General features: G+C 42.7%; 1 protein-coding gene across 1 annotated transcript; it reads right to left on the bottom strand.

Annotated features, from left to right (window-relative positions):
* Nucleotides 1-2,586: 2,586 nt before the first annotated feature.
* LOC115125591 (ran-binding protein 3-like) lies at nucleotides 2,587-23,074 on the bottom strand. Its single transcript, XM_065017552.1, has 14 exons — nucleotides 22,642-23,074; nucleotides 12,178-12,236; nucleotides 11,505-11,535; nucleotides 11,314-11,385; nucleotides 10,924-10,986; nucleotides 9,736-9,801; nucleotides 9,481-9,578; nucleotides 8,601-8,698; nucleotides 8,234-8,306; nucleotides 8,015-8,099; nucleotides 7,719-7,840; nucleotides 7,504-7,624; nucleotides 7,029-7,382; nucleotides 2,587-6,302 (listed from the first exon to the last, which is right to left on the bottom strand). The coding sequence occupies exons 1-14, from the start codon at nucleotides 22,850-22,852 to the stop codon at nucleotides 6,256-6,258; spliced, it is 1,500 nt and encodes a 499-aa protein (XP_064873624.1). The 5' UTR covers nucleotides 22,853-23,074; the 3' UTR covers nucleotides 2,587-6,255.
* Nucleotides 23,075-24,462: the final 1,388 nt, after the last annotated feature.

The following is a 24,462-nucleotide window of genomic DNA, read 5'->3' as shown; positions in this document are numbered from 1 at the left end:
AACTCCGGTCACATTCAAGGGGTGTTGCACGTTCGTGAATTCATCAATTAACCTGCGCTCTGGCACACTCAGGCAAGAGTGCTCTAAAATCAGAGTAGATAGCCAGAGTGAATTTACGAAGCAACCTAGAACTAATGTGTTATTAGTAAACCAATTAAATTCATGCAGTGTAGTATACAGTCAGAAGTATACAGTTGAGCAGTTGCCCGGTGGCAATAAATTAATAAAACCAAAAACTTACCTGGACTTGGAAGAGTTCCAGTGTTGGATAGCCATAACCAGCTAGCTAACATAGCAGCCCTCTCTGTGTCAGGTGTTTGAGTAAGCTAAACTAGCTAGCTGCATTAGCTAGTTAAGTAGGCTAAGGTTTAAAAATATATATATACTACAAATGTCTCGTCATTAAAGCTAGCTAAGGGGGGAAATTATGCCCTTGCAGTCTGAATGGAGGAGGCTTTATGTTCGAGCCGGTCCATGGGGTACCTCATTGCCAAACTTCATAAATACTGCACCCTTAACTTCAAAACTCTGTTGTTAGTTATCCATCCTGTAACAAAGAAATTAGCTGGAAAGAAACTTGAAAATGAAATATTGTTTTGTTGAATAGTCATGACTGGTTCGAGGCATCTGTCATAAGACAACTGTGGCGAAGGATATCATTGCAACTTAACTCAGATCCAAGTTCAGTTTTCAGATCCACCGGCGTAATTGGCGTAGGGTTTAAAACATTTTTAAAGGTACAATAGTGTACATATATGGCTGTGTTGGGGAAATCACTAGATATCTCATCGAGCCAAGCGGGGCCAGGATGTCCATTGTCACAGTTCCAAGACCAGTCGGAAATGTTCAGCTAACCTTGACTATCGTATTTGTTGAGTAATGCGTAATTTAGGAATGTCACAAGTTAATTGACATGAGAAAATAGCAACTCTAAAGAGTGCAATGACTACAATGAATGGCTAAATTGTTTCCGGACACAAAGGGTCGGACCCGAAGCTCCTCCTCCTCACCACTCTATAGTTTCTTTTCCTAAACTAATTTCCTTTGTCACCTGAAAAGGACTAGAAATGTGAGAGCAATATGAATGGAACCTCACCATTTTTTTTATAACAATACAAATTAGCACTACCAAGGTGGGTGCTCTGGTCAGAGGGTGCGCTCACCCGCACCTGTCCTGAGACGCCGGCCAGGCCCCAGCCCAAAGGGATTTTCCATGGGCGTGAAGAATCAAGCCTCGCCCCGAAACCCGGGCGAGCATGGAAGCGAGCGCACCCATAACTACCAGGATCAGCCGCTCATAGCATGAAACCAAACTACAAAACATCACCCCTGATTGCAGGACCTCAAACATTTATACTGTACATTTGCGTATATAATTGTTCCAAAAATCCTCAATTCCACCCTTCAGACAGCCACAGATCAATCCATCTTTCCCAAGGGCTCTCACTAGTGACTTGAACCTCCCCTTTTGCAACATTTCTGCCGAAATTGCCCCATAAATACACATTTAACCCAAGAGCACGATGATATTACCTATTGACTGACTGTGGTCCTTCAAATCCCCCAGCAATACAGTTTGGAGGTCCAACCGCACCCTGATATTATGGCATAACAACCATTCCTGGACCTGACTCCAAAAACAAGCCACCGGTGGACAGTACCAAAAGAGATGCTCTATTGATTCTGTACCGGGCTGAATACTCACCATATACTGAGCATTATTTTTGGAGCGACAGTTGTATGTAATAGGATCGGTGGGTCCCCTGCAGGATGGTTGAGCTAACATATGCTAATCGCATTAGCCTGAGGTTGTAAGTAACAAGAACATTTCCCAGGACATTCTTGTTAATCTAACTGCACTGTCCAATTTACAGTAGCTGGGCGGCAGCGTAGCCTAGTGGTTAGAGCGTTGGACTAGTAACCGGAAGGTTGCAAGTTCAAACCCCCGAGCTAACAAGGTACAAATCTGTCGTTCTGCCCCTGAACAGGCAGTTAACCCATTGTTCCCAGGCCGTCATTGAAAATAAGAATGTGTTCTTAACTGACTTGCCTGGTTAAATAAAGGTAAAATAAATTTAAAAAAAAAAAGCTATTACAGTGAAATAATACCATGATATTGTTTGAGGAGAGTGCAGTTTTGAACATGAAAAGTTATTAATAAACAAATTAGGCACATTTGGGCAGTCTTGATACAACATTTTGAACAGAAGTGAAATGGTTCATTGGATCAGTCTAAAACTGTGCACGTGCAATGCTGCCACCTAGTGGCCAGAATCTAAATTGCACCTGGGCAGGAATAATACATTAAGACCTTTCTCTTGCATTTCAAAAATTTGCAAAAAACTATTGTTTTTTACCTTTGTATTATCTTTTACCATATTTAGTGTTATATTCTCCTACAAATGTAAAAAAAAAAAAAAAAAAAGGGTCCGAGCCTTAGGAGGTTTTAAATTGAAAATAAGTAATTGATGCATCAATTGTTGTTTTGTATATCAGTTCAGCCTGATGCCATGGTATTGGGACACTGACAATCTGTTCAACTATCTTGAATTTTATGTGGCATAGTGAAACTGATACGTTATATGATTTATATTACTCATTTTGCCATTTATTTTTATTTTTTATTGTTGTTAGACACACTAATTCATACCTCACCAGTACTTACATGTATTAGTGTTCGTGAAGGAAAAACAGCAGTAGAGAGGCTATTAATTTGGCACACATTGTACAAAGTGGCCTACCTTTGTCATCTTTCCATCACTGAAAACACTGCATAGATGAAAGCAGGTCTACTAGGCTCTAGGACTCTTAGTAAAATCAGCTCAGCAAAACCCACAACCATTAAAAATGATGATTACTGATTTTCTGATACAACTTTTGAGTTTATCATTCACAATCAACTGTTCACATAACATGGTGATATTACCAGAAGCAGATAAATATAACAGTGCATTTGGAAAGTATTCAAACCCCTTCACTCTCTCAAAATTGTGTTAAGTTACAGCCTTGTTCTAAAATTGATTAAATAAAACATTTTCCTCAAATCTACACACAAAACCCATAATGCCAAAGCGAAAACATTTTTTTAGAAATGTTTGCACTTTTTTTTTAAAGTATTCAGACCCTTTGCTATGAGACTCAAAATTGAGCTCAGGTGCATCCTGTTTCCATTGATCATCCTTGAGATGTTTCTACAACTTGATTAGAGTCCACCTGTGGTAAAATCAATTGATTGGACATGATTTGGAAAGGCACACACCTGTCTGCATAATGTCTCACAGTTTACAGTGCATGTCAGAGCAAAAACCAAGCCATGAGGGCAAATAATTGTCCGTAGAGGTACGGCAACTGCACCACCCTTAACCGCAAGGCTCTCCAGAGGGTGGTGCGGTCTGCACAACGCATCACCGGGGGCAAACTACCTGCCCTCCAAGATACCTACAGCACCTGATGTCACAGGAAGGCCAAAAAGATCATCAAGGACAAAAACCACCCGAGCCACTGCCTGTTCACCCCGCTACCATCCAGTTGGCGAGGTCAGTACATGGTGCATCTAAGCTAGGACCGAGAGACTGAAAAACAGCTTCTATCTCAAGGCCTCACTAACTCAGAGAGGCTGCTGCCTACAAAGAGACTCATCACTGGCCACTTTAATAAATGCCACTTTAATAATGTTAACACCTCACATTAATCATCTCATATGTATATACTGTACCTTATCCATCTATTGCACCTTGCCTATGCTGCTCATCCATATATTTACTTATATGTACATATTCTTATTTCTCCCTTTAGATGTGTGTATTAGGTAGATGGGGAATTGTTAGATATTACTGCAAGCACAAGCATTTCGCTACAATCGCATTAACATTGGCTAACCATGTGTATGTGACCAATAAAATTTGATTTGATTTAGAGCTCTGTCAGGATTGTGTCGAGGCACAGATCTGGGGAAGGGTACCAAAACATTTCTGCAGCATTGAAGGTCCCCAAGAACACAGTGGGGATGTTTTTCAGCAGCACAGACTGGGAGACTAGTTAGGATCGAGGGAAAGATGAACGGAGCAAAGTACAGAGAAATCCTTGATGAAAACCAGCTTCAAAGCGCTCAGGACCTCAGACGGGGGCGACGGTTCACCTTCAACTGGACAATGACCCTAACATCCCGACCGAACTGGAGACCTGAAAATAGCTGTGCAGTGACGCTCCCCATCCAACCTGAGAGCTTGAGAGGATCTGCAGAGAATAATGGGAGAAACTCCCCAAATACAGGTGTGCCAAGCTGGTTGCCGACATACCCAAGAAGACTCGAGGCAGTAATCACTGCCAAAGGTGCTTCAACAAAGTACTGAGTAAAGGGTCTGAATACTTACATAAACATTTGTTTTTAATTTTTAATAAATGTGCCAACATTTCTTAAAACCCATTTTTGCTTTGTTATTGTGTATAGATTGAGGGGGAGAACTATTTAATCAACTTTAGAATAAGGCTGTAACCTAACTGTGTAAAAAGTCAAGGGGTCTGAATACCTTCTGAAGGCACGAAGTAAAGACATTCTAATATATTTGTAGTGAAAGATACAAAAATGGTTAAAGTTTTTCCACCCAAAATATAGAATAACAAAATATTTTGAAAACATTCCAAATAGGTTTCCAGTAAGTAATGTGGGTGCCTCGGCCACAAATAGCACTTATTCATTATAAATGCATAATAAAAATGTGGCAGTATACCCTCTCATTACACACTGCCACAATTTGGTAAAGTACACAACTAAGTACAGCAATATAGTCATGTCAACACAAAGGTACACTTTATATACACAAGTATGTGGATACCTCTTCAAATTAGTGTATTCTGCCATTTCAGCCACACCCGTTGCTGACAGGTATATAAAATCAGGCACACCGCCATGCAATCTCCATAGACAAACATTGGCAGTCTTACTGAAGATTTCAGTGACTTTCACTGTGGCACTGTCATAGGATGCCACCTTTCCAACAAGTCAGTTCATCAAATTTCTGCCCTGCTAGAGCTGCCCCGTTCAACTGTAAGTGCTGTTATTGTGAAGTGGAAATGTATAGGACAGGGATCATCAACTAGATTCAGCCGTGGGCCAACTTATTTATTTTTCCTCAGCAGATGGTCCAGGTCATGATTAAAGATCAATTGTAGACTGCAAATTGACCGCAAGAATCTCACAGATATAATTTGACTAAAACCATTTCAAACCTTGCTTACCTTGGTATACAATCACATACAACTGACTAGTGAGTTCCAAACTGCCTCTGGAAACAATGTCAGCACAAGAACTGTTCGTCAGGAGCTTCATGAAATGGGTTTCCATGGCCGAGCAGCCGCACACAAGCCTAAGATCACCCTGCGCAATGCCAAGGCATCGGCTGGAGTGGTGTAAAGCTTGCCGCCATTGGCCTCTGCAGTGGAAACGCGTTATCTGGAGTGATGAATCACGCTTCACCATCTGTTGGTCCGACGGACAAATCTAGGTTTGGCGGATGCCAGGAGAACGCTACCTGCACGAATGCATAGTGCCAACGGTAAAGTTTGGCGGAGGAGGAATATTGGTCTGTGGCTGTTTTTCATGGTTCAGGCTAGGAACCTTAGTTCCAGTGAAGGGAAATCTTAACGCTACAGTATACAATGACATTCTAGACGATTCTGTGTTTCCAACTTTGTGGCAACAGTTTGGGGAAGGCCCTTCCCTGTTTCAGCATGCCAATGACCCCATGCACAAAGCGAGGTCTATACAGAATGGTTTGCCAAGATCGGTGTCGAAGAACTTGACTGGCCTGCATAGAACCCTGACCTCAACCCCATCTAACACCTTTGGGAAGAATTGGAACACCGACTGCGAGCCAGGCGTAATCGGCCAACATCAGTGCCTGACCTCACTAATGCTCTTGTGGCTGAATGGAAGCAAGTCATTGCAGCAATGTTCCAACATCTAATGGAAAGCCTTCCCAGAAGAGTGGAGGTTGTTACAGCAGCAAAGCGGAGGACCAACTCCATATCAATGCCCATGATTTTGGAATCAGCTGTTCGACAAGCAGGTGTCCACATACTTTTGTCATGTAATATATCTTCTTTTGGCAAAAGGTAGTCATGGTAGCTCAGTAAATGCTAGTATTTATTTTTGAAAGCTGTCTCTTGATGTTTTGTTCCATGATGGTTAAAAGTTCTGTTCAGATGTGATGACACCACAAACTGTTGCATGGTCCAGGTCAGTATAATGTCATGTCACCAAGATTCCAAACTGGGTTTACTGTGTATCCAATCAGAAACCACTGCAAAAGGAGAGAGACACATTATGAGAGGTGGGTAAGTGAAATAAACTCTGATTTTAATACCGTAGCTCTGTTTTCTCAGGTAAATGGTGATGTTAGGGGTTCAAGATGAATTTATGCCTTGCAGGTCTCTGAGTTTTTACATTGACAGCACATATGTTGTGGCTTCAGAGGACATAGGTTGCCCACCACTGGAATGTGATTTATGCAGGGGTAGGTTATAATGGGGTTAATTTTAGCTTAATCTTTAGGTGTCTTGTTGACATGCAAGTTTAAAGAGGCTGAAGGAGAAGTTGTTGCGAGGAATAACAAACAGCAAGACTTAGTTCTCTTCTCTTGTGCTCTCTTCTCTTTTTCACTAAGGTTAAAACAAACAAAAAAAAGCTAATCTTTTTAGGCTTGGGACTTTTAGGAATGTAATCCACCATGATACTCTGTTTTATGTGGCGTCTGTGAGAGACTAGCACCTGCTAACAGCTCCCTCCCTCTGGAACATGGACTGGGGATTAGTGACATATGACTACCCACCAGACATGCACTGTAGGACGGGTTTTTCCCTTACTCAAACTATGCAAACAATTTCCAAACCCACATTTCTTTACACAGGAAAAACAATGAGCTAAACATTGGAATTAGTCATAGCCATATACGCGAGTTGGTGAAAGAGCAAGGGATAATCTCATAACTGTATGATAAATCCTTATCCCTGTTGCTATTCACTCTTACCAGGTCGCAATCGTGTCACTAGCAGCCCTTCTCGTTCTTGCCGTTGTCTCTGTTCTTCCTGCTCCTCCTCTTCCTCATTCTCACTGTTGCAGTGTCCCTCCCTGGTCCTGCCCCCTGCAGCCCCTGCCTCCCTCCCAGCAGCACTGGACCGTAGGGCTACCAGCCGATGGTGGATGGCCACGTAGAGGCGAGCCACGTCCCTGGCGCTGGCCTGGATGAGGAACACCCGGATGGCCTGGGTCTCCACGTCGGTGGCAGTCACCTGGAGGTTCCGACGGGCGGGGCGACGCAGGTGTGTGTGGGGCCAGAGCTTAGTGTTGAGGATGACTTTCAGACTGCCCTGGTGCCTCATCACTGTTTTGATCGGAGGGAGGCAGGTGTGAGAGATGTACTGAGGATGAGAGAGAATTACAGAAAGACGTGCGGATGTGGGTCAGAGAGAGTGGAATAGTAGTCTTCTTCATGGTAAACTCACCTATCCTGGACTGCAGCCCTCCTTTGGTCCCTGCCATTAGATCATTGAGTCGCAGGACTCCTCTCCCTCGCTCATTCCATGCCTGAGTTCCATTTTCCAGAACAAACAGTCTGCAGGTCAGCTAAAAGAAAGGTATTTAAAAAGGTACATCACTATCACTGCTCTAGCAATAGGCATGTTGAACATTTCCTATTTCAACATAACATGGCCCTCACCTGGACCACATTGCTCTCCTTCTCCTCCCCAGTGAACAGCTGAACCCGCCTGAGCACACGCTGCCTCCCACAGGACTCTGTGTAAGCTGCAGCAGACTCCCTCAGGCTGCTCCACACAGCACCTATCAACAACCACAGACCGCACTTCAGCTGCAGTTCTGAAAGGCATACACTAAGAGGCAGTCAATTGCTATTAGAACCGAGGTGCACAACTCTAGTCCTGTAGGGCGTAGTCTGGTGGACCAGGACTGGAGATGTGTACCCATGCAAATCCAATGACGCCCCTAATGATTTACCTTTATGCCTTGTCTCAAAGGTGGAGGACTCAGAATTAGAGGAGCTGCAATCAGAATGTTCACTGCTGGGCAATTTCTGTGGTCTCTATATGAGGGCGAGAAAGTTAGAGTATTTCTGTAAATGCAATGTATTTTGTAACACAGTTATGTTTTATAGTCATATGCAAACTTGCTACTTTATAAGTATGTCATTGGTGCTCAAAAGTTTCCTGAACTCACCAAAACTCTCGCGCCCATGTTTTCCCCAAATACAAACTGGACCCTGTCTGAGGTAATAGTGTCTGCCTTCAATCTGTAGAGGGTGAACCAGAGGTCAGCAGAAAGGTCAGCAGGTTCAGAATCATTGCTGGGAACTAAACTGTGTCGCTGACACCACGTAGCTCTGACAGAGGAAATAAAACCCAACACCATCGTCAGGGTCTCTGGATTAAAGCAAGGCTGTCCAGTCCTGGGTCTGGCCTGGAAGTTATTATCTCGTAACACGAACTACCCTGATTTAAGTAACTAAACCCTACCATAAATAGATTTATAAAATCACTTCAGTGAAACATCACTAATATTATATTAAACCAGGTGCCCTGCATACCTGTGAACTTGAGGGAACGTCTTCAGATGTAATACACCCACAGTGGAGGAGTGGTCAGTTGTGACGCTGCAGCAATCGTCTGAAAGGTCATGGCTGACCTGTGGGACAAAATACAATGCAAACCTTTTCTTTTACAGTCTTATTGTATTTCTGATAAATTACAGTAATGGCCACTTGAGTCAAAGAACTCAACACAACCTTTATGTAAATATAAAATAAATTGCAGCCAAAACATATTATATAGTTGTGTGTTAATGTGGCAAGTTTGGGAGTAGAAAGGAAGCTATTCAGTCTCAGTGTGGTAAGCTTTCTGATGCGGATTCAAACCGGTTTTGGAGTTTGAGTTTATAAACCTGCATCCTCCCACTCTCAGGCAGTGCCTGAATGCGTTTCTCTGAGAAAAACATGTTGGTCCCTCAGGCAGTGATGCAACCACAACTGAGGGGAACAAGTGTTTTACTATTTAAATACTTTAGTAATAGCCTCATGTAGGACAGCCTCATGTAGGACAACACCTGCTTGTTCACAGGCACAGACATAACGCAGTTGCTCAGGACCCACCTGCAAGGTCGGAGTTCGGCCTATTTGGTTGTCATTCTCTCATGTTAAGCTAAACATTTCACGAAGCTATACACGGTGCTGAAATGCTCCCATTTTTAGACTGTTGGCAATACCGTTACTTGTTCAGTAAATCAAGTTGGAAATTCAAACCTTGCAGATTGCAGTGCTGCTGGAGTGTCCGGTACGCCAGTGTTCACAGGTGCCAGCTCAGGAGGACAAAGCCATGAGCCTAACACCAGGGTGTGCGACACGTGTCAAGAGAGAGAAGCACGGGGCGTTACTGACGCGTGACGGGGGTAGGTGAAGAGTTGTGGAATACCTCAGATAGGTGTGGCTGTGAGAGGTTGTTCCTGGGCTGAGGGGCGAGGAGACGTGCAGGCTGAAGTAATGACCTTCTGACCCTGTTCAGAGGTGACACTATAAAGAAAGAGATGGAGTGTGTGAGAGGGAACGATGTCCTTTAAAGTCAGCCTTACGATCAGATATGGATTAAATATGAGTCGTTCAGGGAATTGGAGGTCTTTTTGTTCAGCCCCCTTAAAGATAAACATAACACCAGACAATACAAACTAACCTTTGTTTTGGGAAATGTTGGTCTGGCTGCAGAGATTTGAGGGCATGAAGACATTTGATCTTGAGACTAGGAGAGAGAATATCCATCAGAAGAGTTCACACACACACACACACAGTATATAATATGGTTAAAGTTCAAATGTGACCCAGATTTATGTCAAAGTGACCGCCAGATTTGGCACATGACAACATACAACATGCATCGCCAACACTGAGCAGTGAGGTTTCCACATGGGCACTAGTGGGTCATGGTGGTGATTTGTGATGAGCAGGTGAGGGCTGCAGTGACAGAGTGAAACTGAAACGGATTAAGGGAAAGAGATACCAGGGGCTGCTGTGAAGTGGCTGCTGGGAATCGGAGGCCCTGACAGGGATGGTGTGACTGGAATGTATGGACCTACAGGGAATACTGGCACTGAACATAAACAGAAAATATTTAAGAGAGTTTGACCATGATGCACTGCTTCGGTTCGTTTAATAGATGGGGAGATATTTTATCCCATTAAGATCCCAGTTTTATTAAGGCTACAATCATCTCCAGGTGAGTCAAGGAATTAAGCAGCCTGACTCATTTGACACTTATTTGCGTGGGCAATGTATGCCCTAGGGCAGTGGTTTCCCAACTGAAATTCGGTAGTGCATCATCAATTCCTCCTAATAATTTAAAGAGATATTTATAACTTGTCAGAAATGGTCAGATCAACTAGCTGTCAGCTAACATTTATTTTTTTGCCCATAGATATTGATGTAATTTGTCACTCATATCACACGAATACACATTAGACATGGCAAAATGTTTAGAATTGAAAGAAAATTTGCTTTAAAACTGCAAAATGTTCTTTGCACCCCATGACCGAATGTGTAGAATTTCATCAAATAAGCTTTAAACCTGCATAATTCTCCCCTCCAACAAGAGGGATGAGAACAGTTTGTGTCATGAACCGTGCTTGTGCCCATATTCCCCAATGCTAGAAGGGGAATCCCTGCCCTAGGGGACACAAATCTCGCAGACATAGCATCGTACACGGTCCGTTCCAAAATGTAAGCCACACAAAAGTACGTAGAACTATGTGTGAAAACACAACGCTCCGTCGCAGCGCTTTCGTAGTTTGCGTTAAGTGTGTAGGGCCCTTTAGAGAGATGATAGAGAAGAGAGATCGCAAATGTGTAGGAGGGGAGTTTTGTTTACCTGGAGGACGGGGGGGAAAAGAGAGAGAGCTTGATCGCACTCGTCTACTGCCGTCACAGGAGCCTGTCCGAGATACAGAGTGAAAATGCATATAAGACCTTGATTGGTTGGATTACCACACTGCCAATCATTATAGTCAATGATTGACAACGCCGCCTACCAATCCCACCACAATACAGGGTCCTTCATCATTAGAAAAAGTTAATTATGTAAACCATTTCATAATACCTTGTACACAGTATAAAGGTGCAATTTTAATAGAGATCTTACAGATACATCTCTTTTACCAAAGGAACAAGAGAAACATGGAGGAAAAGGCATTATGTCTGGTGTTATGCACCAGTACTTATGTGTGTGTGTGTGTGTGTGTACTGGACAGTGGAAACTCACCTTTCCTGATTCTGTTGTTAGGGTTAGGGTAGGTGAGCGATCTGACTCGTTTGTTTGGACTGATTCCCATAACTATTTGGAGAACAAGATAAAGATGCAGAAGCACGACTGCAATAGAAAGTAACAAAGAAATCATCTATCAAAATGGTTGATTGTTATGACACGCAGCAGCGGCAAGTTATGATGCTTACCTGAGCCCTCCTCCCATCTCTCTGCGCTTCTCTGTAAACAAAATGATTATGATGCTTACCTGAGCCCTCCTCCCATCTCTCTGCGCTTCTCTGTAAACAAAATGATTATGATGCTTACCTGAGCCCTCCTCCCATCTCTCTGCGCTTCTCTATAAACAAAATGATTATGATGCTTACCTGAGCCCTCCTCCCATCTCTCTGCGCTTCTCTGTAAACAAAATGATTATGATGCTTACCTGAGCCCTCCTCCCATCTCTCTGCGCTTCTCTGTAAACAAAATGATTATGATGCTTACCTGAGCCCTCCTCCCATCTCTCTGCGCTTCTCTGTAAACAAAATGATTATGATGCTTACCTGAGCCCTCCTCCCATCTCTCTGCGCTTCTCTATAAACAAAATGATTATGATGCTTACCTGAGCCCTCCTCCCATCTCTCTGCGCTTCTCTGTAAACAAAATGATTATGATGCTTACCTGAGCCCTCCTCCCATCTCTCTGCGCTTCTCTACAAACAAAATGATTATGATGCTTACCTGAGCCCTCCTCCCATCTCTCTGCGCTTCTCTATAAACAAAATGATTATGATTACTCTTTCATTACGAGATTTGTTCCACACCATGCATTTGCATCCTGTCAACATTGTAGGCCTACCCATTATTAGGATATAACGTTTACCTTCATGGATGGGGTTTTCTTTTGAAAGATGAACATTGGTGGGGCAAGCACAGTTTTTTCTGTAAAAAGACGAATAATAGCACAGTTAGGGGGAATTCTCCTTGTTGCAGTTTGATATGACTGAATCAGTACTTAAAGGGACTTTTTAAAATGTTTTTTAGTCAAACTGATAGCGGAATATTTGTTTTTCCTGTATGTTTTTCCAATGGCATCATCTGGTGTGCATCATGTGATTTCAACCAAATATGAGTAGGCATTGCCTACTAATTGCCTACTAATTAGTTAAAATCACACGATGCATAACAGATGATGCCATTGGAAAAACGTATCTTACTCTTATCTTTTTTGACTAGGAAACATTGAAACGTGCCATTTTCACATACGTTGATGTTGTTGGGGTAGTGCTGGAGAAAAATAATCATATTTCTATTACATTATTCATGCATGAATCTTAGCTAATCCCTACCTGAGCTTAAAGCATTAACTTAAATTCAAATAGGAAAACACTTTTCTTAATTTTGCCACTGAAACCACAAAGACGTAACTAGGGAAATGGGTCTGAATCTGTGAGCTGTCAGTACACACTGTTCTGCCAAGAACCTAAAATGTGATGCTAGGAAAATCAACAGTAAAGCTGTTCTGAATATGAGTAATTTACACACAAACTATTATTCCTAAATAAACTCTCAAAATACACAGCCAGCTAAACAACTATTACCAAAGATCCACTCGCAATGCAAAGGATGACAGCCAAGAAGTTGAAATGTCACAATCGCAGGAAAGATCAGCACAACGGCCCAAAGAGCAGCGAGATCGCTAGGCTCGCCCACAGTTCTGGAGATGTCAATTGTCATCCCACCTCAATGTATTATCCTAATGAATGGAGTCTTTGACATCCAAGGCCTCTTATGCAACCACACAGCCTGACAAGGGGCTCTGGGAGCTGGGGACAGGCCCACCGTGGAAGGGGTGAGTGATGGGATAGCAGTGGAGGTGTGAGCCAGCTAGGCAGCAGACGCCAAGGCTTGGCCATGGGTAAAACTGACCTGTCTGGAGGCTATAAATACACAGGGACTCTGTCACTGATCTGACCTTGTACTATGAACTCTACATGGAGTCAGTGAATAATGTCTTTTTGTGTGTTAATTCCAGAGGAGAACGACTGCCCCCTCTCATTGAAGCCACGGAAGTTCAAGGAACAGCGCGGTACAGCAGGCATTGTTTACAGAAAATATGCTCCCCATAATAATGAATAGAAAAATGGAAACTTTGTGGATTTTTTTTATTTTTTACCAAAGACAATCATGGTCCCAATAATTGATTCTAAGATGTATGTCCTTGAACAAATTATTTTAAAATCTCACCCAGAAGAAGTTAAGGATAATTTAGTTGCTGATGGCAGCCTGCAGTATCCAGGCTGGCCTTCAACTTGAGTTACTCAATTAGAGGGGGCAGCACTGAGCTAGCCTGCAATGTCACTTCCTGGAGTAGTTCAAACTGCGCCACAGATAATGCATTATATTGACAAGATTGTGTCCGTTCTTACAATTAAAAAATAAAATATTCAAAAATGGAAGGCAGTCGGGAGGAGGCAAGATCAGGTAGGACCATTCTAGCCAATGAGAGGGCAGATACGTGTGTAAACAACAGGCACGTCTCCGATATAAAGTTGTCTAAGTTAACATGTGAAATTCTTTAAAGATGGTCATACCAAGGATCATTTAGCTATTTGATTTTGAATTTAAGATCCCTTAATAAAGGTATTCAAACTTTTTTTATTTTATTATTGGATGAAACATTGAATTTGGCACTACTGCTATTAGCCAATAGAATGAAGGTGTATATACATTTACATTACATTTAAGTCATTTAGCAGACGCTCTTATCCAGAGCGACTTACAAATTGGTGCGTTCACCTTAAGACATCCAGTGGAACAGCCACTTTACAATAGTGCATCTAAATCTTTTAAGGGGGGGGGGGGTGAGAAGGATTACTTTATCCTATCCTAGGTATTCCTGAAAGAGGTGGGGTTTCAGGTGTCTCCGGAAGGTGGTGATTGACTCCATTGAATTTTGCACGCCCAATTTTTCAGTTTTTGATTTGTTAAAAAAGTTTGAAATATCCAATAAATGTCGTTCCACTTCATGATTGTGTCCCACTTGTTGTTGATTCTTCACAAAAAAATACAGTTTTATATCTTTATGTTTGAAGCCTGAAATGTGGCAAAAGGTCGCAAAGTTCAAGGGGGCCGAATACTTTCGCAAGGCACTGTATATATATGTGTGTATTTATCTCCTTATTTAACACACTAAAATATCTCCATATATACTTCCATTTTTTAACTGGTACCGAAGACCTTCTTGTGAGGCTTGTGGGTGTCCTAGAGCAAAACACCATTGTGCTGTTGAGAGTCTCAGCTTTCAATCGAGTTGTGGTCATAGTACTTTGTAGTACCGTTAGGAACCTACAGACGTTTTGGTGAGAAGAGCGATTTTCGGGATGTCTCATGGTCTGACAGACACCGCTCTAGCTCTGCCACCTTCTACCGTAGAAGCGGAAGGGCGATATCGGCGGATGTGGTGGATTGAGACGCAGACCATGCTAACAAACTGATATCGCTTTTAAACACACAGATTTTGATGGGATTTTTGTATTATGTTAATGAGATTTCTGCGGGGGTGGAAATAGTAAGCTAAGGGTTTAACCGACTTCATTTGGCTTCAATGCGCTACAGAGTCTTCATAGGAATGAATGTTGTCATGTGGTCCATTCACATATACCTTGAGATTTGCCAATGCTGTGTCAGTGAATGTGCTCACTCTGGGCATGGAGAGAGATGGTGTTCACACTTCAGTCAGTGACAGATGATCACTTGGAGTTCACCCAGGTCTACTGTGTAAGCACCCTATTCTAATGACTATTGACTGTTCAGATGCAACAGATTATTGTGGCATGCACTGATTAACATTGAAATGTGTGTTGCTTCTTGCATTTATGTGGTTGTTCAGCTTCCCTTGAAAGCTAAAAAGTACAGTAATGCTTCATCTGAGGCTATTTCTGCCACATCCGCAATCCTCTGTGACCTGGGGAAATCAGACACTACTTATTAACCCTAGAATCCAACTCTGAGGACTTCCAATCACATGACCTACATTAGACAAACAGCAGGGCACGACAAATGGAATGACACTTTACACACCACTCCAACACGCCAGAGACAAGTGCCTATTACTCAGAATATGTACTGGAAGCAACAGCGTAGAGAGGTGATCATCCGTGTATACAGTAGTGTGTTTTTTGCTGTGTCAACTGTCTACTTAACATAATAGCAGCACTGTGTATCCTACCTGACATATAGGTGATGTTGTACGTGCACGTCATCGCTCCTGTGTGAAAATACTTATTCACAGGTCAGGTACCATACTACTCACAGTTGAGTTTGGTCACCCCAGACAACCCAGACATACTGACGTTTTTTTTTACACATTGAATCTCCACCCATCTCGACTCTTCTTCCCCAAACTTTCCTCCTCTTCCTTCCTTCTCTCTCCTCTTGCTCCCCTACACTAACCACTAGGCTACCCTGGGGCGGCAGGGTAGCCTAGTGGTTAGAGTGTGTGACTAGTAACCGGAAGGTTGCGAGTTCAAACGCCCGAGCTGACAAGATACAAATCTGTCGTTCTGCCCCTGAACAGGCAGTTAACCCACTGTTCCTAGGCCGTCATTGAAAATAAGAATTTGTTCTTAACTGACTTGCCTGGATAAATAAAGGTAATAATTAAAACTCCTCTGTATGGGCAGACACTCTCTCAGTGTTATATTAACTATGTAATGTTGCTGTTACCTGAGGGTCCAGAGGTTAGGCAGCACCTGACCTCGGCCGAGGGCCCTACGTATCACACGTCATGAGCAATTCCAATAAGCACTGTCAGGCTAACGCCAGAGAGCAGCAGGCAGGCCAACTCTTTATGAAAGACGATTATTTTCCACATCACGGATTACATGGGTCATTACATAAGTTAGAGAGGAGGGTATTAAATAAACACTATTAAAACTGTTGCCAAATAGGAAATTAAAAAGAAAAGAAGCTAGCTTCCTTGGAGCTTAAAAGAGCACGCACTCTGACAATTCCCTGGAATATTGCAGACAAGGTCTGTCTAAGTTAATGACATAACTTAATACGTTTTCAAGTTCAAGTTCTTATTTAAAAGTGATCCTCAGAAAAAAAGCCTTACATGCCTGTCTCTGGTAGAAAAAGCCTTACATGCCTGTCTCTGGTAGAAAAAGCCTTACATGCCTGTCTCTGGTAGAAAAAGCCTTACATGCCTGTCTCTGGTAGAAAAAGCCTTACATGCCTGTCTCTGGTAGAAAAAGCCTTACATGCCTGTCTCTGGTAGAAAAAGCCTTACATGCCTGTCTCTGGTAGAAAAAGCCTTACATGCCTGTCTCTGGTAGAAAAAGCCTTACATGCCTGTCTCTGGTAGAAAAAGCCTTACATGCCTGTCTCTGGTAGAAAAAGCCTTACATGCCTGTCTCTGGTAGAAAAAGCCTTACATGCCTGTCTCTGGTAGAAAAAGCCTTACATGCCTGTCTCTGGTAGAAAAAGCCTTACATGCCTGTCTCTGGTAGAAAAAGCCTTACATGCCTGTCTCTGGTAGAAAAAGCCTTACATGCCTGTCTCTGGTAGAAAAAGCCTTACATGCCTGTCTCTGGTAGAAAAAGCCTTACATGCCTGTCTCTGGTAGAAAAAGCTGAGGAGCACTGCAATCTGGCAGTAGCAAGCTCCAGTCACTCAGAGAAGAGGACCACACAATGGTGATCTATGAAGAGTGACGTCAATAGAGATGCACATGCCCTGTCCATGCTCAGCGCAGAAGTGAATCATTCCTGAGACCTCTCATAGTGAATGAACGCATCTATCATGATGAGATCCAACCAAGACAAAGCTGCCCTTTGATAAAGCAGTTCAGCTTCACAACAGAGATAGCTGCTACTGTAGATGTGTTCAGCCCTGCTACAGGACAAGCTGTATGTGTGTGTCGTTGTGTTTTGATCTCCTTCAGTTATGTCTGCCTCGTGTGTGTGTGTGTGTGTGTGTGCGTGTGTGCGTGCGTGCGTGCGTGTGTGCTAGCTGAACGACACCAAGGTCAGGAGAACCCAGCAGAGAGAATGATGGATAGCTGAATCATCATGGGATCTGTGTGCTGTGCTCTCCCTCAGTCACGTTGGTCTTCAATCCAACCCTGTGATGACCAGGCATCCGGGCTCGGAGATTAGCACAGGCAGAAACACACACAGCACGCGCATGCGTACATATTCATGCCCGCACAGCTAATCCACCCTGCAGAAACAATAACCACACGGTACAGCCATGTGGTACAGGCCTACATAGGCCAAACACTTGTATTGACTCACAGCTAAACCATTCTATTGCAGACTGTATAAGGAAGAAACACTAACTTGTCTTTACTGTAGATACCTCACACTGCTTTACCAGAGCCTTTCAGCAGCAGAGGCAAAAACAACAGTAAGCCTACTCAAAGCGATCCATGTAGCGTTTCCATGGGTAATACTTTAATTTGGTTAAAATCAATTTTTCATCCAGATTTTGTATAAAATATTATTGTTTGATGTTCCTGGTTTTGGAATACACAGGTAAAAGATTGGAACTGTTTGTTAAAGTATGGTCTCTCTGTCCTCTGCTAGGGTGAATGTAATGGAACTGTAGAGAGGCAGTGTGCTTCTCTTCGAGCTGTAGCTGGGCTCCACAAACCTCTGCCCTGACAAAGATACCCAGAGGAGAGCCCATTGAACACACACAAACACATGCACAGTTTCAGAAATGTCCTTGTCTCTGTTAGGAGCAGGAATGGGGGAGAGGAGGGGGCACTCACCCTAAGCTGACTCTGACCGGGCCACTCTGGACTCCAGAATGCCACTCAGGGGTTAGTCTGGGTTAAATTAACTGTCCAGTGAAAATCTAACGTTTAAAAGTTCATATTCTGTTATCTCATACCTAATAATGTTGTTGATTCTTCCTATACTCATATTTGTGGCCAAAGCATACTGTAAATTGGAGAAAACCCCACCTCAAACTGTCATACTCCTGAGGTTTTCTCCAATTTACAGTATGCTTTGGTCACAAATATGAGCTGCCCAATCAGGGGTCTACTCGCATAAATATTTTTTTATCAAGGGTATACGCCCACACCGTTCTTTCCTTGGGGTACGCCCACACCATTCCAACACAGAAAAGTAGTTTTTTAACATACTTAATTACACTTTTTGTAATAAAAAAAAGAAGTAATTTTAGGTCATATTTCAAAGAAATCTGGAAACATTTCATTTAAAGGGGCAGAGGGCCCACCCCCACCAAGCCACCATCCCCCTCATAACTCTGCCTTGCTTCCCCCTGTCTTCCCCCTGATAGAGCGTACCCACTGTCACATGTTCCATGCGAAGAGAGCCTCTATTCACACACTTGCTGGCTGCGGGCCCAATTGGGGTTGCAGTGGTTAGTGGATACAATAACTGTTCTCAGATCGCCCAAACAAGAACACACCAATAGCTCAGTCTAGCAGTACATCTGGGCTTCATTTAGGGAGCTGGGATTACATTAGAAAAACCAACATGAAAGACCACAAACAGAAAACATGGCCAGCATACAGCTGCATCACAGCATAATGGGCAGGCAGATGGTTACAGACATGGATATAAACTAGTCAGGCAAAAACAGCATTCATCTTCTAATACAAGAATGTGAGTTCTGGATTCGTGAACTTAACAAAATCATATTTACAGTGTGCATTTCAGCAGCCACTGGCCACAACTAATAAGTGTCACTCACCAATATACGTTAATTTTTTTTTACACAAAAACTCCACGCATGTCAGTTAAATTTAGCTCTGTTGTACAGAACGACCATGAACTCATAATGAACTATGGGCAATTCCACGGTAACCGAGTGATGCTAAGACTCAGATTTTTAATTTTAAAATATATGTCAAACAAAACCAAATGATTGCAAAGTTAAACAAGTTAAACTCTATGCAAAAGGACTATTTTTTAACAATTTCCACAGAAATGTTTACAAAAACACATTTACTTGAAGAACAGTGTCGATGCAGTGTTCGGTAACAGAATGACGTCACACAAAACAGCACAAATCGTCAGTCTGTTACCAAACTTTGCATCTGCGCTGTTCTTCAAGTAAATGTGTTTTTGTCAAATGTTCTCTGTCACAGTGGAATTGCCTCTATCTTACTCTTCCTGATAAAAGACAGACGGCTTTCCTAATTGTGCATAGGGACTAGATACCATTTAAGGAAAAAGTTTGAGGTATCATTCTAATGTAGAACAGGAAATACTGCAAGAAAACCGTGACTCTGCTGATTCCCCAGATTCCAGCCAAGGACCCCCTCCAAAGGGTCTACAAATCTAAACACACAGACAGTCCTGGAGACCCCCCTGGATGCTCTCTGACTGCTGGGGGATAAGCCAGACTGGCCCTCTAACAGGCTATTAAACAGAGCGCTTCGCCCCATAAGAATGCGAGGCTACTTACAACCTCCAACTATGGGCACGGGAATATCTAACTCACTGAGATCTCAGTCACAGGCTCATTAATCACTTGTCATAACTTTGTTAGCTTTGCAGCTCTAGATGAAAACAGACTTTTACTGGGAACGTAGGGGAAAACAAGGTCTGAGCATGTGATTTTCCTGGGAAAATCCGGAATCATAATTTAATGATGGTTTATTGAACAAATCTTTAATAATTTGGTTACCTTGATGGCCTCGTCCTCAACACTTATCTCACCCTGCTTATTGTCTCCCCTACAGCAAACAGCTGGGAATTGGTTATCATTGAAAGTACCGTAAATGACCCAGCATTTCTGACCATATTGAGAGCTATACAGCTAAATATCTCTCGTTAAGAACCCTGTGAAACCTTGAAAACACTCTGCTTCTCTTGCAGATGTTTTTTTTGACCTGACAAAACACTTCCTTGTTGCAATAGAATGATCTAGTATGGGTTTTCATATCTTCAGTCTGAAACATGACACTATAGGGAGAGAGGGGTTGGAGTTTGGTTATGGAGGACGGTGGGGGGGGGGGGGGGTACCCACCCTATGTCAGGATTCACGCTCGAGGGGGTACCCACCCTATGTCAGGGTTCACGCTCGAATTTGAGGAAGTGGCTAGCTATTGGGCATGACTGGTAGCTTGGTGAAAAATTAGCTAGCCTGATCTGGTTCTCGTTTAAATAAGTGGACTCTGTAACCTTAAGTGGGGGGGTAAGTGAAACCCCTCCTCCTGAGATGAGATCTGATCATGTCTTGCACATACAGTACTTCTCTCCAATGAACTCACTTCATTCCTGAATGACACTGAGCTGAAGATGAATATCCTGCCGCCATAGAATGTCAACTCATCCCTATAAGTTAGACAACGTTTACAGGCTTGGTTCAAGAGCATCAACAAGACAAGATTTATTAAGATCCAAGCAGTATTATAAATCAGTTAATTTACTGAACCATACATTCATCCTGCTGCATCATTTCCCATAAAATCAGCATGCCAATTGTTTCTCTTTACAGCCAGAGGGATGCTCTAAAAAAGCTTCCATACTTCATAGTTGTGTGGAAGCTCTCATCAGCGATATCATCAGTGCTGATTGATCAGCTACACTACATGACCAAAAGTATGTGGACACCTGCTTGTCAAACATCTCATTCCAAAATCACGGATATTAACATGGAGTTGATAACCCCTTTGCTGCTATAACAGCCTCTACTCTTCTGGGAAGGCTTTCCACTAGATGTTGAAACATTGCTGCGGGGACTTTCTTCCATTCAGCCACAAGAGCATTAGTGAGGACGGGTACTGATGTTGGGCGATACCGCCTGGCTCGCACTCTGTGTTCCAATTCATCCCAAAGGTGGTAGATGGGGTTGAGGTCAGGGCTCTGTGCAGACCAGTCAAGTTCTTCGACACCAATCTCAACAAAACCTTTATGTATGGACCTCGCTTCGTGCACGGGGGCCTTGTCATGCTGAAACAGGAAAGGGCCTTCCCCAAACTGTTGCCACAATGTTGGAAGAACAGAACCGTCTAGAATGTCGTTGTATGCTGTAGCGTTAAAATTTCCCTTCACTGGAATTAAGGATCCTACCACCAAACTTTAATGTTAGCACTATGCATTTTGGGCAGGTAGTGTTCTCCTGGCATCCACCAAACCCATATTCGTCCAACGAAGTGCCGGATGTTCATCACTCCAGAGAACGCCATGGAAACCCATTTTGTGAAGCTCCCAACGAAGAGTTATTGTGCTGACATTGCTTCCAGAGGCAGTTGGAACTTGGTAGTGAGTGTTGCAACCGTGGACAGACAATTCTTTACGTGCTTCAGCACTTGGCTCTGCCATTCTGTGAGCTTCTGGGGTCTACCATTTCGCGGCTGAGTCGTTGTTGATCCTAGACATTTCCACTTCACAATAACAGCACTTACAGTTGACTGGGGCAGCTCTATCTGGGCAGACATTTTACAAACTGACTTGTTGGAAAATCACTAAGCTCTTCAGTAAGGCCATTCTACTGCCAATGTTTGTCTATGGCTGTGTTCTTGATTTTATACAGCTGTCAGCAACATGAGTGACTGAAATAGCCGAATCCACTCATTTGAAAGGGTGTCCACATAATTGTGTATATATAGTGTATTTACCTCCCACCTTTTACAGGCCTGAGATAAGAACCTGACCAGAGCCCACAGAAAGTCTATGCTGGTGTGCTCTATGAAGTTAAACAAGAACCCTAGAGATACTGCATCAGGTTACAGTGTGTGTGTGTGTGTGTGTGTGTGTGTGTGTGTGTGTGTGTGTGTGTGTGTGTGTGTGTGTGTGTGTGTGTGTGTGTGTGTGTGTGTGACCGATGTGAAATGGCTAGCTAGTTAGTGGTGGTGCGCGCTAATAGCGTTTCGATCAGTGACGTCACTCGCACTGAGGACCTTGAAGTAGTTGTTCCCCTTGTTCTATAAGGGCCGCGGACTGTGGGGCGATGGGTAACGATGTTTCCAAGGTGCCTGTTGTTGATGTTTGCAGAGGGTCTCTGATTCGAGCCCAGGTTGGGGCGGAGAGGAACGGAATCAATACTGTTACATAGGATTCAATATAAATGCCACTACTGTAAGAGAAAAGATGATCAAATGATATCTGACACAGTAAAAAATTGTGTTTTTTTCGAAATCTATGTATTTTTTGGGCACAAGTCTATGAGTTCCATTTTTGCAGCAGGGCCTATTAAAAAGGCTTGTCACATTGAGAATATAGGGACTAACAGTACTGTGTAGCGTTATGGCAATACATTTATTTGTGTCTTACGTATACACTTACATTTAGATTATTATCTAACAGTCAAGACCTGTTAAAGTGACTATTGAAAAAGTGAGATGAAATGACAACTTTACCCTTTAACTCTTCAGCTACGTCCTGCGCGCATCCTCTATCCTGCGCCAGAAAGGTATGCCCCATCCGCGGTCTGGAGGTGACAGGTTCTGCCGCTCCACAGACACTCTCCGCGGGCTCCACCGTACAGGGAACATTTTCATGGAAGTCCGAGACTGGCATCATTGAATAATACGCTGAAATATCTTCGTTCGGGGAAAGATTCCCTCTCATTCTTCGGATCTGAAGCTGTGACAAACTAGTGAAATAAACACAACCTCAAGAAAAGGAAGAAACGCCCAGATAAAAGTGGTGATTTGCTCTCTTGGTGTCAAAAGCTTGATTGTCCGGAATTGTTGATTTTCTTACTCTCGATTCAACTGTCAGTCAGTTTGCCTTCGCTGTGTTTATGAATGAAGAGTCATATACCGTGTTCACTACCGAGCGTGCGCCACATTGTGGCTCCTGTCTGCTTGGAAAATGTGGGCGTGGTGAGCGACATAAGCCAGGTTAACCCCCTCAACCAGTTTATAGTGCTGTGGTAACTGTACTTAAATGAATGCACTCTAAATGGCATTAAAAAACAGATAAGCTTAACGGAAAGCATCTAGAGATTGGAATCCATATCCATACCAACATAGGTAGTTACTCCAAAAGAGCACGTGGCAAGTAATACTATAACAGGATAACTGGAGCAGATATGCAAAGGACCTACTTCAGTCAAAACGAATGGTAAAGTTATTTTCTTATATATTTAACCAGGCAAGTCAGTTAAGAAAAAATGATTATATTTAATGACAGCCTACACCGGCCAAACCCGGACAACACTGTGCCACCCAATCACTGCCGGTTGTGATACAGCCTGGATATGAACCAAGGTGTCTATAGTGACACCTCTAGCACTGAGTCACAGTGCCTTAGACCTCTTCCCCACTCAGGAGCCCAATTAAATAAAGCAAAGAAGATTATCTTTGCTAATATATCACTATTGATATTGCAGTGGTTTAATTATTTAAAGATAAGATTACATTTTATGAGTATATTTTCTTTATGTTGTATTATACCTCCTTCATGATGTGACTCATAATTGAGGAGGTATAATACCACATAAAGAAAATAGCATGTATCCAGAAGTGCCTAAACTCTCTTTTGACAAAAACATTTTTGTCAAAATTTGTCAGTGCGGAAATTCCAAAGGTTTTGTTACATTAGAAACATGAATGAACATGGGCATGATGCTCTATGTCAGGGTTCCCCAACTGGTGACCACGGTTGGTTTTATTTGCCCCCCCAAGTAATGAGCAAAAAAACTTTTTTCATTGTTGGACATAAAGACTGTAAATAAAAAACACCAGGAAATCAGCTCCAGGTTAAAACTAATTTCAGGAATCTGTTCCCAACTATTCCCACACATAATAGAGAGACAGACAGGTGATCTTATACAAACGTAAGCAAGATGTGAAATGATAATGTTTTAGTCAAATATGATATCTGTTTCGGCTTCTTGCGGTCAATTTGCAGTCTACAAATTATATGTAATTATGTTCCGGGCCCCCGACCTTCCGCACAAGAAAAAAATAGCTGAATCTAGTTGATGATCCCTGCTCAATGTGTTATTGCCTTTATCACCCCACTCTTATGGAACTTTGCCCAAGATCGCCCGAATCCAAGTAGGTCATACAGAATAGTATTTTTCAGTAACCAAATAGGTAAAAAAAATACAAAAAATAAAGACTGTAGGGAATGAGTAGCCATGCCTACTGTAATTGAGTTATATGCATCTCTCTAACCTTTTGGATGGCAGTTGAGCAACCTCTAAGTATTTTCGTATAATGCCTTATTTT

This window comes from Oncorhynchus nerka, linkage group LG4 (assembly GCF_034236695.1).
Source record: "Oncorhynchus nerka isolate Pitt River linkage group LG4, Oner_Uvic_2.0, whole genome shotgun sequence".
NCBI classification, from domain to species: Eukaryota; Metazoa; Chordata; class Actinopteri; order Salmoniformes; family Salmonidae; genus Oncorhynchus; species Oncorhynchus nerka.
This window is presented reverse-complemented; position numbering and strand designations above follow the sequence as displayed.

What these genes read in the sequence shown, in the direction of transcription:
- LOC115125591 (XM_065017552.1), bottom strand. Translation starts at nt 22,852, where the DNA reads ATGAGAGGGAATCTTTCCCCGAACGAAGATATTTCAGCGTATTATTCA. An exon ending in AGAAAACCCCATCCATGAAG is followed by an intron (nt 11,536 to 12,177) that starts GTAAACGTTATA and finishes TTTTGTTTACAG; the next exon opens with AGAAGCGCAGAGAGATGGGA. An exon ending in CTTTGAGACAAGGCATAAAG is followed by an intron (nt 7,841 to 8,014) that starts GTAAATCATTAG and finishes GGTTGTTGATAG; the next exon opens with GTGCTGTGTGGAGCAGCCTG.